Genomic DNA, 16,379 nt, shown 5'->3' on the forward strand with positions numbered 1-16,379 from the left:
CAGCGTTTCTCAACATTTACATCCAGGGATTACATCCAAACACGTAAGTGGAAAAAGACCCGAATGCTGTAGGGCAGATTAGGTAAGGATGAGGTATAGTGAAGGTATTTGTCAGAGTGCAGCATTTGCTCAATGTTGGACTAAGCTTTTTTTTTTTTTTTTTTAGTTCAAAATAAAGATGCTGAAATATGTTACCAATCAAATGCATAATAGTGACAGATTAAAGTGACAGTCAGCCAAAAATACAGCACATAAAAAAATAGGAGTAGGGCCTTTGCGTTACTAAATAATTCAGAATAGCTGTACACCGTATTAAAGCATCAGTTTGTCTGGACTTCGAGAAGACTGTCATGCATACTTTTTTACACTCTCACATTATTGTATCCCACACTCGTCACCTTCACTCACTTACAGTAACAAACACAATAGAGCCCTCTAGAGTTGACACATAAATACTACAGCGTGCTTCTGTTAATTCATACTTCAATAGGCCTATATGTCCTTATATGGAATCTTTTTACTACACTGGCCTCAAAATATTCAAATTTGAATTATTACAGACTGGTAATCTTCATGTAATATTTATATAATTGCTGAACTGCAGCTGGACGTTTTTTTATCTTTAGATTTTATTATGTGACAAGGTTGATTTGTATTAGAAATAATAAAGGTTTTTCTTTAGTCTAGTTTTGTTATATGAAGAGGCTTTATTTATTTTTCAAAAAAACCTTTTGTTATTGCCCTACCCTTGACCTAGACACATTACTTTCATTTTTTTTTCATTATAAAATTAACTAATATGTTCCCGACAAAGACTGAAATAGCCTGCATATAAACATTTTCAGTATTTATTGTGTGAAAATGTTTTAAATATAAAATTATGTCTGTCCCACAGTTGAAGCATCATATAGCGGCATGACAAACATTTTAATCTGTATTTGCATTTGCACAAGTAAAGGAACCAAGCAGTTTTTCCCCATGATAAAGTTTTTTTTTCTTCAAAAGTTAGCATACTTATTTAGCAAGAAAATTTAACTTCACAGTTAAATACAGTAATTCTACAGGAACATACTGCTAAATCCCAGTAATATACCTTCTGTGAGGTCACAGTATATAGGTGTCATTTCACAATTATTTACTGTAAAAATGATACAGTAATTTACTGTGAAAGTAATGCAACTAGTAGCCAGTAATTTACTGTGAATGTACGGTCAAATAATTTACAGTGAACACTGAAGATCTTGAGATGAAATATGAGATATATGTGTGAACAGAACAAAGAAAAATCAAGTATGTAATTTGAGAACAGAATATTTTTTTTTATTAGAATTTTCAATCAGGCTGTAATTTTGTGAAAAATGTGGAAAAAACAAACAAACAACTATTTAATTGTGTATTTAAGATCGGAAAGATTTAACAATACAAAGATGTGGGCCATTTTATTCCAAAAATGTTTAAAATATAACTTACTCCAAATAATTAAACTTGGTATCTGAGATGTGGTACAAATGACACTCTGGTAGAAATGTTTCAGAAAACATGTCATAAATGACAAGAGTTCTCAGGTGATGAAATATAGGCCTATACAATTTTGGACATTATGGACAAATTTGTGACAGTGTCCTCAGGGACAAAAGTAGAACATTCCGCTGTAAACAATGTTTTAGGCTACTTCCCACCACCCCATAAATGCAATCTCTTGAAATATCATGAACTAATTGCTAGTTAATCAGATTTTCCGGACAAATTTAAACATCTTCAGAAAAGAAAACGAGGATACATCATAGAAAAAGGAGAGCTCGCCTGTCTCGAAACGTAGTGAGCTGTGCTGTCTACCTAGGCTACATATTAGGCGTATAGGCTCATTCCGTAGAATAATAACTTCCCGAGGGACTGCAGTAAAGTAGGCGGCGAAGAAACAATGGGAAAGTAGCTGAAGTGGGCAAGCACTGACATTAATTTGAGACTAGCACCGAACTTAGACCCCGTGAACTCTAAACAATGGTGTGTCGTATGATTTTCCATGTATTCCGGAGGTCTGATTGTGAAGCTGAATGTTTCTGCTGTGGCTCTTCCCTTCTGGCTCGTGTCGTGTAGCGTCAGAACAGAGAAGACCCGCCACATCAGGAAGTTGAAGACTAATCAGCGAACAGCCCGTTAATTCACTACTGTTAAGGTAAGAGGGATTTTATGTTTGCCTTTCGGAGTGCATGTTATTGTTCTTAATTCAATTGTGTCGAATCTACGTTTTGACATCGTCGAAAGTCACGCTGAACAAAAGAGATCATAACTCTAGCTGTGGTGGGATGATAAAACTTACTAAAGCATTCAGAGAAACAGAACAAGCGAAGAGAGATGTGATCCAGAGGAATTTACTGCCTCGCATAGTCTCTGAAATATCAATAAAACGGCTTTCTGAGTTTGTGATTTTAGGCAAACTTTGGTAAGCAGATTGTGTTCAGACTGTTTCGAAGTATGAGTAAAAGTTCTTCTCGAGAATAACACGAGAAACCGGTAGACTGCTTAAAAAGTAAGTTATTATCAAAGTTGGCTTGATGTGCTACTAACCAGACAGTACAATGGGACTAATGTGATTTTCTGAACATGACACTTTGATAATACCATGTTTTGGAATATGTACCCTAGAAACTTAATGTTTTGGGGATAAATATTTCACTAACCAAAAAGTACCATGGGATTATTGTGTTTTTTGGGTATGGTAACATGACAAAACCGTTGTTTTGTTTATGTACCATAGGTTAATATTCGTTTTTGATGTACCTTGGTGTACCATACCAATATATATGCACCATGATACCAACAATTAATGTAGCCTATCATCACTGTATTATGGTAATTCTACAATAAAAGTATGAGAATCTGCCAATGAAAACACCATATTGATAAAGTAGAGGATAGCCAGTAATATTATATATATATATATATATATATATATATATATATATATATATAAAGATAGGATGAGGATTCTTAAGGTTGAATACATTGAAGGAGTCTTGTCAGCTTTCAAACTGTTTTGGAGGCAGCATTTTGTCCATAAATAACCATTTGAAACTCTATTGAGCCATTGAAAGTCTGTCACAGTTTCTAGGGACTTGGTTCCATCTTCATTCAGAGGTAGAGAACCTCTTCATCCCTTTTCAGGACCATGTTAATTCCCCAGCAGGAGCGCCTTTGTGTCCACATCTCACAGCAACAGGCTCTGACATTCTTCAGGCCCCTTAAGAATCCATGGCACTTTCCTATTTGGTTTGCTGCCTCCTTTTTTGGGGAAATCATGTGGTGTGATTAAATTAAGCGTGAGCTCATTCTTTGTGTTTCTTAGATCTGAAACATTCTTGTCATTCAGGTAAACAGTTTATCAAGGTTGGGCAGCTTAATAATTAAGCAATCATTCTTGAGGACTGAAATGAAAAGTTTATTGGTAGCACCAAAAAGCTGTATACCGAAGACATACTGTATGTGTATACATATTTGGAGATTACCTGGGACAACAAGCTTTGACATGGTGTTGTTATTGCCTGCCATTTCAATTTTAACTGATAAAACAGTGCTTGATAGCAAGTGAAAAGACTCTAACCTGACATAATCCTTCATTCAATAAATTCATATATCACCTGCCTTCACAGTACTGTCATTGAAGGTTTTAAGGAAACCCTTACCTGTCAACATGTACTCAGCCACAGTTTACTTAAACTAGGAGTTTTAAGTCTGAAATATCAAGACTTTCTTGTGTTTAGATTAGGATTTCATTGAGAAGTAGAATTTGTTCTTTCAAATTCTTTATTTTACCACCTTACATGCCTGTACAAATAGGCGTTTGCTACTTACAAAATCTTGTGGTATCACAGTAAGGACCTGTCATAACACAGACCTAGGTGAACGTTTCATATAGCTTGCAGCAATGTCCTGAGATATGTGAAATGACTCAAACTTTTCATTTTTTGAATATCTTTGTCATACTCATATTAAATATTTCAGATATACAGTGGGTACGGAAAGTATTCAGACCCCCTTAAATTTTTCACTCTTTGTTATATTGCAGCCATTTGCTAAAATCATTTAAGTTCATTTTTTTTCCTCATTAATGTACACACAGCACCCCATATTGACAGAAAAACACAGAATTGTTGACATTTTTGCAGATTTATTAAAGAAAAACTGAAATATCACATGGTCCTAAGTATTTACTTTCCGTACCCACTGTATATTCTCTCCAACTGTCATTTTTACTTGACCTAAACTGGCTTCTCTATGAAAAAATAACAATGCTAACAGTCTGTGACCAAGACAGGTTGTTACTTGACAAGTTTATGACTTTGATAAGGAGTGTTCAGGAAACCTTTCATAACCAACACAATCTCATGGCTATTTGCTACTTTTACATTTAGTGAATTGGTGGCTAATTCATATGAAATTGTGAGATCTCATTTCATTCTAAAAAAAGTACAATATTTAGAGAAAGTAAGAATGAAGGTTCACCCCCAAACCCATTTATACAAAATCGGCACCTCGTAAAGTAGTTACATTTCCCCGTGAAATTGGTTTGTTTGTAACGCCATTAGGTGTGCGCTCAACTTAATGCTGCTCTGCACAGAGTAGGCTGCACTTAAAGCAGTGCATGACAGTCTGACTTGACATGGCACCAGTGCCGTGAGTGCCACTACAGCAAGCAGAAAGTGTCCGATTTGACGGCTCCGTTTTTAACTCGTCCCCCAAATGCAAATTGGAAAACTTCCAAATTGGTAAACCCAGCCGCAGTTGAAGCTAAACACACATATATTGTGCAATTTCTTCTGGTGATGCTAGTAGTGCAGACATTACACATATCACCTGTAAATACTGCCATATATTAGTTTTCAATTAGATTTATAAAAAAAGTCAAAATGTCATGTTTTTTGCTGTGAAATCAAAATGGACACTTCTTGTTTTTTTTTTTGTTTTTTTTTTTTTTAATGGATTATTGCTGTATTTAATATAAATTACTTATCCGTGTGCATCTTTCTACTTCATTCAATTTCCCCTCTCTCTTGTAACAACATTTCTTCTCTGATGACGTGTTTATTGACACGAGGGCGAGACAACCTGTCACTCACATGAGATCACAGCAATAGCAAATCACAATGGTCCAATCAATTCCCATAGGGCTGGGCGAGATGCCCAAAAAAAAAACAAAAAAAAACAAATCACAATAAAATTTTTCATATCAGTCAATATCAATAATTATCAAGCTAAGGGCCAGATTTACTAATAGCTTGCGTAAACCCTCTTTTGGTGTTACAAAGCTACTGTCGGGATTTACTAAAGACACGCAGTGAAAAATTAGGGCTGGAAAGGCATGGACACAGTTATTTTTGCAGCTGACCTTATTGCATATGCATTTGTAGGAGTTTCACTTTCAGACTCAAAATTTATGGGAGGAGAGTATTTAAATGAATCATGCAAGATGATTTACTAAGGTTTGCGCTAGTCAATTTACTGGTATTTGCGCCATTATTTACCACCCAAAAAAGCATGTCTTAAACCTGGCCAACCCTGCAACGAACTATGCATTCGATCTAAGCTTGCGCAACAGAAATGGTAGCACTTATCAGATAGGCAAATTGTATTGACACCAGTGCAACGGTCTGCAACACGTATGCGCAACATATTCGCATGTGCATAAACATTGTATCAAACATTTCTCAAACGACCAACTCTGGGTCGCCAAAATGGCCCAATTTATAGTTTTTAATCAAGAGCTTTTTAGAATGTGCCATGTGTGCAAGATTTTACAGAGAGCTTTATATATTCAAAAACCTGATCAGAATCAAATTGGCTTGTTTGTGGTACAGAGGTCAGTGTGCTGAATCAGAGCTCTTGAGCAATCTAGATTTATGGTCTTGATTATAACTTTCTAAACAAATGTTCCTTTTTTCTCTTCATAGATTTGTTATTCTGTCAGTACATGGATACTTTCCAGATGGTTCAAGAGCTCAGGAGTTTTTCAGTGATGCTGTTTGAAGAGATACAGGGCTGATTCATCTGAGATGATAACACCAATGGACCTTCACTGACGTGCTGCTTGACCTCAAAACAGAGAAGAAAGCATTTCCTCTCAACTGCCGGCATCAAGGTTCTGCAGAATGTGTCACGTTATAGTCACATGCCGCTCTATGTTATGGACCTTGATGAGCATTGTGGTGGCATTTGCTGAGCTGGTGGCATTTATGAGTGCTGAGTGGCTGGTGGGATATTCAGATGGCTCTGAATTCAACTTCACCATCACTGCTTCACACCGCAGCAACCAGCGCACCCTGGGTATTTATAACCGCTGCATCAAGGTGGCACAGCAGAAGGTGCTCCAGTGTGGGCCCTACGCCACAGACTTTATGGAAATAGCCAGTGGCTTCTGGCAGGCAACTGTTATATTTCTAGTCATCGGAATCTTTCTCCTGTCCGTAGTGGGCATCCTTTCGGTTTTCAGCATGTGCTTCCAGAGTATCTTGAAGAAGAGCATATTCAATGTGTGTGGCCTGCTTCAGGGAATAGCAGGTAAGATGGGAAAGTATACTGAAGCACTGCTTTCTTAGATTCTTGGCAGTCTTTTGTGGTGGCAGTTGGTGGTCATCTTTAGCTTTGATCCACAATCAACAAAACACAGAAAATTAGGGAGTATATTTAAGTGAGACACTTAAGTTACCCCCAGAATGCTCTGAACTCACAGATTCAAGGGTTTGACATTCCTCTGGTGACCTCAAAGGCCATGCTATCTAATTATGAGCTTCAGCACTCTCATCATCCTATTATAGAAAAGACAGTCTAAATATTACAGCATTGGAAATGTTACTTCAGTGTCTCTCTGGTGTCTCCAATGTCTATAAAACCTTGTTAAGCTTGTCCTATTTCTGATTTAAAACAAAACTTGATCTCCAGCATACAGAGGTACAATGTTTGGAAATCTCAAACCTTTAAACGTAAGTGTATCTTTCTCTTACTTTCCTGATGGTGGTGCACCAAGGACTGGATTCATGGAAGTCTTCTTAAGAAACAAAATTAAAGGATAACTGCATAAGTTCATAAGAAGTTTCCCAGCTAAATACAATTTCTTTTTTCTTGGCAAGGCAAGTTCATTTATATAGCACATTTCATACACAATGGTAATTCAAAGTGCTTTACATAGAAAAGGAATTAAAATAGTCATAAAATAACAATAAAAGCAGAGAATAAAACTGATTAAATAAAAGTGGAGTCCTCTGACCCCTTAATGGGGTGGAGTTATCACCAGTTGTCTGCCTGTAATGGCAGCTTGGCTTCTGCGTGATGAAACTGCAAAGTATACTCCAGAATGTCCATAAACTGGTCCAATCCAATCAGGGTCACAATTTTATTTTCGGGGTTGTTCCTGGTGCATCCCTGACCAACAACCCTGTATCTATTTCTATTTTGTCTTATTTAACTAAAGACGATTTTACACTAGAACTTACCAGTGTCTATTCACTCTCAGAGGTGGTTGACCTTAAGCGCGACACGCACCTCACCCCTTTTTAACCATTCGTTGGGTTTTTATGTTATATTCTTAAAACAGCTTATTTAACCACATTACTTTGGGTTTTAATGATCTTTATCAAATTTAAAACACCGCCACAATTTGTCGGGCAAAATCGCACTACGTCAGATTTTTATGTTTTAAACTGTACAGGGGTAGGTAATATTATGCACCGTCCTCACATCTTTACCGAGAGTGCGAACTTATTGCGCTACCAGCATGGGCACCACTGACACTGGCATATAACGGCTCCCAGCAGACCTGCTTACTCCAGGCTGGTGCCTCACACCCACGTCTATGTGTGCCTATCACTCTGTTTCTCTCAACCTCCTTCACCCAGACAGCCCTAACCAACAGAAAATAAAAAAAATCTGCCTGCCTTGTTTGTTGATTTGCCAGGGATGTTACCGAAAAATGATTGCCAGTGCATTCTCCACCATTAACTGTAGGGAAATTTACAGTTAAAGACCCAGTGACCAGATATAATAAATGAAGACCAGGAGTAAGAAAATTTTATTGAAGAATAGTTTGCAGTTTCATCAGCAGAAGTCAGCTTCAACACTCCCTGATGTCCCACACTCATGTCTGAGTGATTGCGTAAACTAAACTCACTGCCTCACTTCCCAATTTTCTCAACTTCTTAAGAACTTATTTTTAAAAAAGAATAAGATGACAGGCATCTGACTGTATGCTAGCCTATATATGAATCTGCCTTCTCTTACAACAAAATCAACTGTTAAATTTCAAAACTTTAATGACATTAACCAGAATTTATTCGCTGGTAACCATTTGGTTACCTTGTAATTTGACATCTAAGAAAAAAAAACCTACATAACAACAACAACAACAACAATAATAATAATGGATTATCAAAAAAGAAAACATAGGGTGGGGACTTGATTCTATCCATTGGTTGTTTATTAGATTTTTAGATGTGGGATTTGCAAGCTAAAGTGAATGCTCTCTTACAGTCATTTGTGGAAGGTGAGTTTAAGCTGACTAATTGAAGTCTGGCATTTGTCACTAGAGGGAAGTCTGATGACATTCTAATTAAACAATATGAGGTCAAAAAAAAAAAAATGTAAAAATGAAACATGCATGGATGAATTGTTCACAACATGAATTTAGAAAAAAAGATAGGATGAATTTTTATTTCATGCTGGCTTGAATGCTTTGTGAATCCTGCCCCAGGGAACCAAACTCCTTTGTTACCACTTCTCAAACCATCTCAAAGGAACGGAGCTGTAATGTTGACTGTGGCAGGGCATTCTGAGTCAAAATACCAGGGACTAACAGATCAGTCATGATAATGCACCTCACTTACAGTCATGTCTGGAAACACTAGAACAATAAAGTATTGCGGTACAATAAAAATATTGTGGTTCATTTTATAGAAGACCAAGACCAACAACAGGCACAGGCGAATTACGTAGCTCTTGTATAATTTAATTGAAAGATTTACGACACTGTGATTGAGGAATATGTGAATAGTGAGAGCATGACTTCAGCATGACTTCAGAGGCAGGATCTCACTTGCCTATTTAGAGTGAGAACACGGAATAAAATAGAGGAATCACAGTGACCGGCTCTGTTTGGTATGAAGATTAGATCAGCAAGAGTTCTTGCCTTGCCTTTTAAACAGTACTCACAACAATTAAATCCCAGATTTTAAGGCAAATATCTATTTAAAGCATAATCAAATCACATAGCTTATTAGAGGCACAAAATGACATTGAATTGAAATCGTGACTCATGGCTCAGCCTTAGTTATTACAGGGGAAACTTTCATGTTGTAAAGATATTTTTTTCTGATGATATCACACAGTTCAAAAGGGCTACAGGGTTGTTGTCAGGAAAACAAGGATAAATATCAGCTTCTAGTTTTGTATGAGCATGTCACTGAGGAAAGAGCATCTTTAAAGAGAAAAATGTGGGTAGCATTCATTTTTCAACTATAATATATGAATTGGTAAAGTGGTTGTAACGGTTCAAATTACTCACGGTTCAGGATGTATCACGGTTTTAGGGTCACGGTTTTGGTACGGTTTGGTACAGTATCTCACAAAAGTGAGTAAACCCTTCACATTTCAGCAACCATTTTATTATATGTTCTCAAGGGACAATACTATAGAGATGAAAATTGGATATACTTTAGAGTAGACAATGTGCAGCTTGTATAGCAGTACAGATTTACTGTCCTCTAAAAATAACTCAACATACAGCCATTATCGTCTAAATAACTGGCAACAAAAGTGAGTACACCTTAAGTGAACATGTAAAAACTGTGTCCAAAGTGTCAATATTTTGTGTGAGCACCATTGTTATTTAGCACTGCTTTAATCCTCCTGGGCATGGAATTCACCAGAGCTGCACAGGTTGTTGCTGGGATCCTCTTCCACTCCCTCCATAATGACATCACGGAGCTGCTGGATGTTAGACACATGACGGTTCTCCACCTTCCGCTTGAGGATGCCCCACAGGTGCTCAATAGGGTTCAGGTCTGGAGACATACTTGGCCACTCTATCACCTTCAGCTTCCTCAGCAAGGCAGTTGTCATCTTGGCGGTGTTTTTGGGGTCATTATCATGCCGTTCGGCCCAGTTTCTGAAGGAAGGGCATCATGTTCTGCTTCAGAATGTCACAGTACATGTTGGAATCCATGTTTCCCTCAATGAAGCGCAGTTCCCCAGTACCAGCAGCACTCATGCAGCCCCAGACCATGATGCTGCCACCACCATGCTTGACTGTAGGCAAGACACAGTTTTCTTGGTACTCCTCACCAGGGCTTCACCACACATGCTGGACACCATCTGAGCCAAACAAGTTTATCTTAGTCTCATCAGACCACAGGACATGGTTCCAGTAATTCATGATCTTGGACAGGTTGTCTTCAGCAAACTGTTTGCGGGCATTCTTGTGAGCCAGCTTCAGAAGAGGCTTCCTTCTGGGACGACGGTCATGCAAATCGACTTGTTGCAGTGTGCGGTGTGTGGTCTGAGCACTGACAAGCTGACCTTCCGCTTCTGCAACCTCTAAAGCAATGCTGGCAGCACTCGTGCGTCTGTTTTTTTGAAGCCAGCTTCAAGGTCTCAACTTCTTTGATTCAACTTCTTTGGCCTGTTCCGAGTGAAACCTGTCTTGGAAAACCTCTCTCTATGACCCTGGCCACTGTACTGTAACTCAGTTTCAGGGTGTTACCGATCTTCTTATAGCCTAGGCCATCTTTGTGGAGAGCAACAATTCTAATTCTCAAATCCTCAGAGAGTTCTTTGCCATGAGGTGCCATGTTGAACATCCGGTGATCAGTATGAGAGAATTGTACTCAAAGCACCAAATTTTAACTGCTCTAATACAAGATACACACATTTGTATGATCCTGTCAAGCAGACAAATACATGAACATGATAAATAGGACATGTGGCTTTGTATGGTTAAACGACATACAACTGTTATCACTTAGGGTGTACTCACTTTTGTTGCCAGCTATTTTGACAATAATGGCTGTATGTTGAGTTATTTTCAGAGGACAGTAAATCTATACTGCTATACAAGCTGCACATTGACTAAAATATATCCAAGTTTCATTTCTATAGTATTGTCCCTTGAGAAGATATACTAAAATGGTTGCTGAAATGTGAGGGGTGTACTTACTTTTGTGAGATACTGTATCTACTATGTTTAGGGAAAAAGGACTACTGACTTCTTAAAATAAAGAAAATAAGAACAAATAATCAAAAACTAAAATGAATAGCACAAATAAATTCAATAGAGCAAAGATACAAATAAAATATACAATGCTTTTCAGGTTTTTCACGTAGGTCTAACAGTACTTTTCAGGTAGACCTACAGAAATTGAATAAAGTGTTCAAATGTAAAACAACACTGCATATAATCTTCACTGTATAAATTAAAGATTAATCCTTATTAAAGTTACAAATGTTATTCAGTCAATAGCAGTGAGTGATTTTTTTTTTTTTTTTTTTTTTTTTGTTTGAAAAACATTAAAATCACAGACAGCAGCAGTTTTCTTTCACTTCTCCTTGCGCTTCAGTGTTTGGCAGGGCTTAAACTCACGCAAACTTTTGTGACGATGCAGCACTGGACCGATCGGGACAGTGACAGCTCCGTCAAATGTCATGAGTGTCTTTCACGCTGACCTGTTCCATCGGGCAGTCATTTATTGTCGAGCACTGTCCAGTGCTTTCATTATTGTTTTTTACCCGTCAGCATTAGCACTGTTTAAACACAGAAGGCAATGTGGGCTGTTTTGGTCTCACCTGTGCACATGCGCTATCAACACCCAGGTGATGACGCGTAAATGACTGGTCATATTGGAGCATACGGCACTCACGTCAAACAAAAAGTTTACAAAGAGTGACTGTTTTGTCCACATTTTTTGACCATCGCTGTTGTAACGTATTGGGAAGCCAGAATGTTCCCAGACAGGAGATTTATGATGCAGGCAGCGGCTCTCAGCGGCTTGTCTTATTCACTTGCCATGCTGAACTGCAGCACACCAAAACATGAGGAACTGTGATGTCAGCAACACATTTACATACTAACAGTTGATTGGACAGCTACTCTCACGTGAAACGCATGCAGAGTGTATCTATATATATCGGGCATTTCCTCTGAAGAGAGAAGGCAAATATTACAAAATGTGACAGTAAAAGTGTATAAATCACTCGTTTTTGTAAATTAACACTGTCCAACAGCGACACCCGCAGGTACAGTTACAGCGGGAGTCCGCGTCTCTCTTGCCTCCCTTGGGCCCATTGAGTTTTAACAGACCCCCTAAAGCGTGCGCTGGGTTTAGTGTGGGGTAATTGAGAATGAATGGGGGAAAGTCACGTGAGAGGAGGCAATGCCTCCATCTCGCTATGATTGGATATGACTGGTTATGATTGGTTCACTTGATAAATCCCGCCTCTTGTTTTTGCGTGTGTTCTGCATTTGCAAATCAGTCTGAATAAACAAAATGATGACATTAATGGGAATGCTAATTAAAAAAGTAAGTAAACAGCTCAGCCACTTAAATATCACCGCTTTATGTCCAGGGGCAGGTTTACCATTTTGGGGACCCTAAGCAAAGCCCCCCCCCCCATGCCCCAACATTGCATTTTACTTTGAATTGCACAACAGTAATATTGAACAGAATTAAGTGAGACATATAAAAACTCGATTTATCTTACTTTGAACTGCATATAGCTGAGAAAATTTGTCAATTTAGCTAATTTTAGTCAGTTTTACAATTTAGCTCTTGTTCCTTTCAGCTTTAAGATATAGGCCTAGTAAACTTTCTTGGATTCATTAGAAGTTATATTTTTAGCTATAATCAATTAACACACTTGGTTTTAGCTTGAGCAAAAGTCTTCTTAAAGTCAAACATTTAGATAACAAACATAATTATACTGTCTTTTTGCAAAACATTTTGTTACAGCTGAATGAACAAAAATCAGCAGCCGAGGAAATGCCCATTGTAAGTATGTGTAAGTATAAGCATTGTGTAAGTATGAATTACACAATGCTTGTATGACTTAGAAATCATATGACTTAGTATGACTTAGAAATCATACTTACACAAGGAACTTGCCCATTGTTTTAACAAAAATATCAGCAAAACAAGGTGACCTATTTTGATCTAAAAAAGGTGAATTTTCATCGAAAGGTGATGAGTTTGCATCTATGTAAAACACTAACTTGATTTGATTTATACTTGGTTTTAATAGATAGAACTACAATTATATTGTTCATGTAAAAATACAAAATAGAATTTTTTATTTTATTTTATTTATTTTTATATATATTTTTTTATGTAATGTAAAGTAATCTTTAGCCAGAAAATGTGACAACATTAAGTGTAACTGGGACATGAATTTACATTTGATTTAAAAAAAAAAAAAAAAAAAAAGAGGACTTTGCCACACCACTGCACGTCACTATCTATATATATATATATATATATATATATAACATTGACAATATACATTGATAGCCAGTCAGAATCCAGCTCGAGTATTTAAGGTGGCAGACGACGTAACTGCATCATGCACTTAGAAAATCGTTATAGTTTTCATTATACGATAGTAATCATTCTTGATGTGAACGGACTGTTGAAATGAATGATTAAATCTATCCTTCTTCAAAATGTGTTTCTGATTAGTATCAGCAAGTTATTTTATTATTAATTGTTCATTTATGTTTATTAACTTGTCCAACACTGTCCACCTAGCAACCACCCTGAACACCTTAGCAACTGTATAGCACATGCCCTACCAACCACCCACAACATCCTAGTATTGTAGTGGTGAGAACATCGCTCCTATTTTCTTTGGAAAATATAAAAGTGTAGGTTGCCATGCCATTGTTAGACATTCTTTTATGTGTTTCTATTTGTTTGTTGGAAGTGATTTTCCTTGTAATTACAGCATTCCCGTTATCCTCTTTGCAGGTCTATTCCTCATTCTAGGTCTGATGCTCTATCCTGCAGGCTGGGGCTCTAAGAAGGTGGTTGACTACTGTGGTCAGGATGCTTCGCCATACAAAGTGGGCTTGTGTTCTCTGGGCTGGGCCTTCTACACAGCCATAGGAGGCACTGTGCTCACTTTCATCTGTGCCATGTTTTCAGCCCAGGCTGAGATCGCCACCTCCAGCGACAAGGTGCAGGATGAGATTGAAGAGGGGCGGAGTCTCATTTGTGTGCTGTGAGATGTGTGCACAAACCACTCAAATGGAATCATTTGTGTCCCATGTTTACTGCTTGAAATGACTGTTGCATAAATGGGAATGTAGTTCAGACCTACTGTTGGTCTGCTGATCAAAGACTTTACAGTTGTATTTGCTTTTGCTTTCTCTTATCTCATCCTATCGCCATTGCAAAATATATGAATTACAAATTATTCCTAGGAAAAATAAACGTTTTAAACTAATAATTGCCTTTTTTAAAACATTGTGTTTATAAGCAAATGCATTTTATCAGTATTTTGAATTAATTGTTGCTACATTTTACATGGACTTTTTTAATACTGGACAGAACAATTGTTTATGAAATGATATACTGAAAATAAGTGTAGTCTCTGTAGTCCTGTATCTGTGATCTCGTTATACTGTAAAATAAAAATTGATTCTTTGTTTAGCCCATCTGAAGGCGTTTGAGGTGCTTTCTGGAGTGCATGATCGTGCAATACAGGTCCTCAATCTTCTTTGCACAACTGCGAGTTTATATCTCACAATTCTGACTTTTTTTCTCAGAATTGCGAGATATAAACTCACAATTGCTTGTTATAAAGTCAAAATTGTGAGATATAAACTCTCAATTCTGACTTTTTTCTCAATTGCGATGCAATTGCGAGTTAATATCACACAATTCTGACTTTAGAAGGCGCAATTGCGAGTTTATATCATGCAATTCTGACTTTATAACTCGCAATTTTGTGAGAAAAAAAGTCAGAATTGCGAGATAAAAAGTACATTGTTCACATGGTTCAAGAGCTCTCAGAAAATTTCCATTACAAGTAATTATTATGAGTGTAATTACGAGTTCTATCAGGACGTGAACGCTTTTTAGAAGTTGGAATCTTGTAATTACGACATTGCGTTAACGCACCTTTATAAGGTGAACTTACAATCTGTTTTCATGTGTTTTTTTGTTTTGTTTTGTTTTGCTTGGCGCCTCAGCTTTTCATCGCTGGAGTGAGCTGAGAATGCCAAAAATGCCAGGTTTGCATTACTTCTGGTTCACAGGTAGGCCTATAAGGGGGATGTGCTTAAACCAAACAGTTGATAGGCCCCATTGGCATCCATAGTATGGAGAAAAAAAAGTCAGTGGGGCCCATCAACTGTTTGGTTACCCATATTTTTCAAAATATCTTCTTTTGTGTTCAGCAGAAGAAAGAAATCCATACAGGTTTGGAACAACCTGTAAATGATGACAGAATTTTCATTTTTGGGTGAACTATCCCTTTAACAGCAGTATGAACTGACGATAATTATCTATGGACTTCAGCTAACCTATAGACAATATTTACCTGTTTTATTCAGTTTTAATATCTGAAATTTGGTGAGAAGAGGAAGGGAAAAAAAAAACCTTTATCAATCTGCATATGTGATGAACATTGGTTTTGCTCATGTTTGATAGTTCCTTTGAAGGCATTTTGAGTAAAACAGCTCTATATTTGAAGAAGCACATACAAAACACCTGAATCGGAAACAATGCAGCCTGTTTTATATGGAAATTTGTTACGTATAACCCCCATAAGAAAAGCCTATTTCTCATTGTTAGTTCATGTTAGCTAATGCATTTACTAAGGTTAACAAATTAGACCTTATTGTAAAGTGTTACCATATATTTATTGAATTACTATGATTATTAGTAAGCTATAGTGCACTGCTACATAGGGAAATTCTATTTCACCGCATTGAACACTGTTTTCAAACCTTATCGTGTTATTAGAGGCTAAACAGCAAAATTTTAGAAAAAAACAGGAAGTTGTTGATCTAAGGAAACAGAATTAAAAAAGGAACATTCTCTACTGCTGTCCTCCTTATCACTACTCAGTGCTCATGCTGGAGAAGAGCGTAAATCGTCAAATGCACATAAATGGAAACGTCTCCAGTTACTGAATGTAACCAGACGTTGCGTAGTGCATACAGCTGATGCTGACACATTGGGGAAACAAAAAAAATCTGCATAAACAGAACAGACCGGAGCGCATGCAAGCTACAGTGACAATGAAGGCCTACATAGACAAGAGATTGTGTAAAGAGGTTAGAAAGTACCCTTATTTGTACAACTTTAGCATGAAAGAATACAAAGATATTTACATGGGTT

The 16,379-nt window shown here is 37.3% G+C and overlaps 1 protein-coding gene across 1 annotated transcript; it reads left to right on the top strand.

Moving 5' to 3' along the window:
* The first annotated feature begins 1,864 nt into the window (after positions 1-1,864).
* On the top strand, positions 1,865-14,689 carry lhfpl2b (LHFPL tetraspan subfamily member 2b). Its single transcript, XM_051895054.1, has 3 exons — positions 1,865-2,176; positions 5,949-6,555; positions 14,001-14,689. Exons 2-3 carry the CDS (start codon positions 6,147-6,149, stop codon positions 14,255-14,257), a joined length of 666 nt encoding a protein of 221 aa, XP_051751014.1. The 5' UTR covers positions 1,865-2,176; positions 5,949-6,146; the 3' UTR covers positions 14,258-14,689.
* The last annotated feature ends 1,690 nt before the right edge of the window (positions 14,690-16,379 follow it).

Source organism: Ctenopharyngodon idella, chromosome 5 (genome assembly GCF_019924925.1).
Source record: "Ctenopharyngodon idella isolate HZGC_01 chromosome 5, HZGC01, whole genome shotgun sequence".
In the NCBI taxonomy this organism is placed as follows: Eukaryota; Metazoa; Chordata; class Actinopteri; order Cypriniformes; family Xenocyprididae; genus Ctenopharyngodon; species Ctenopharyngodon idella.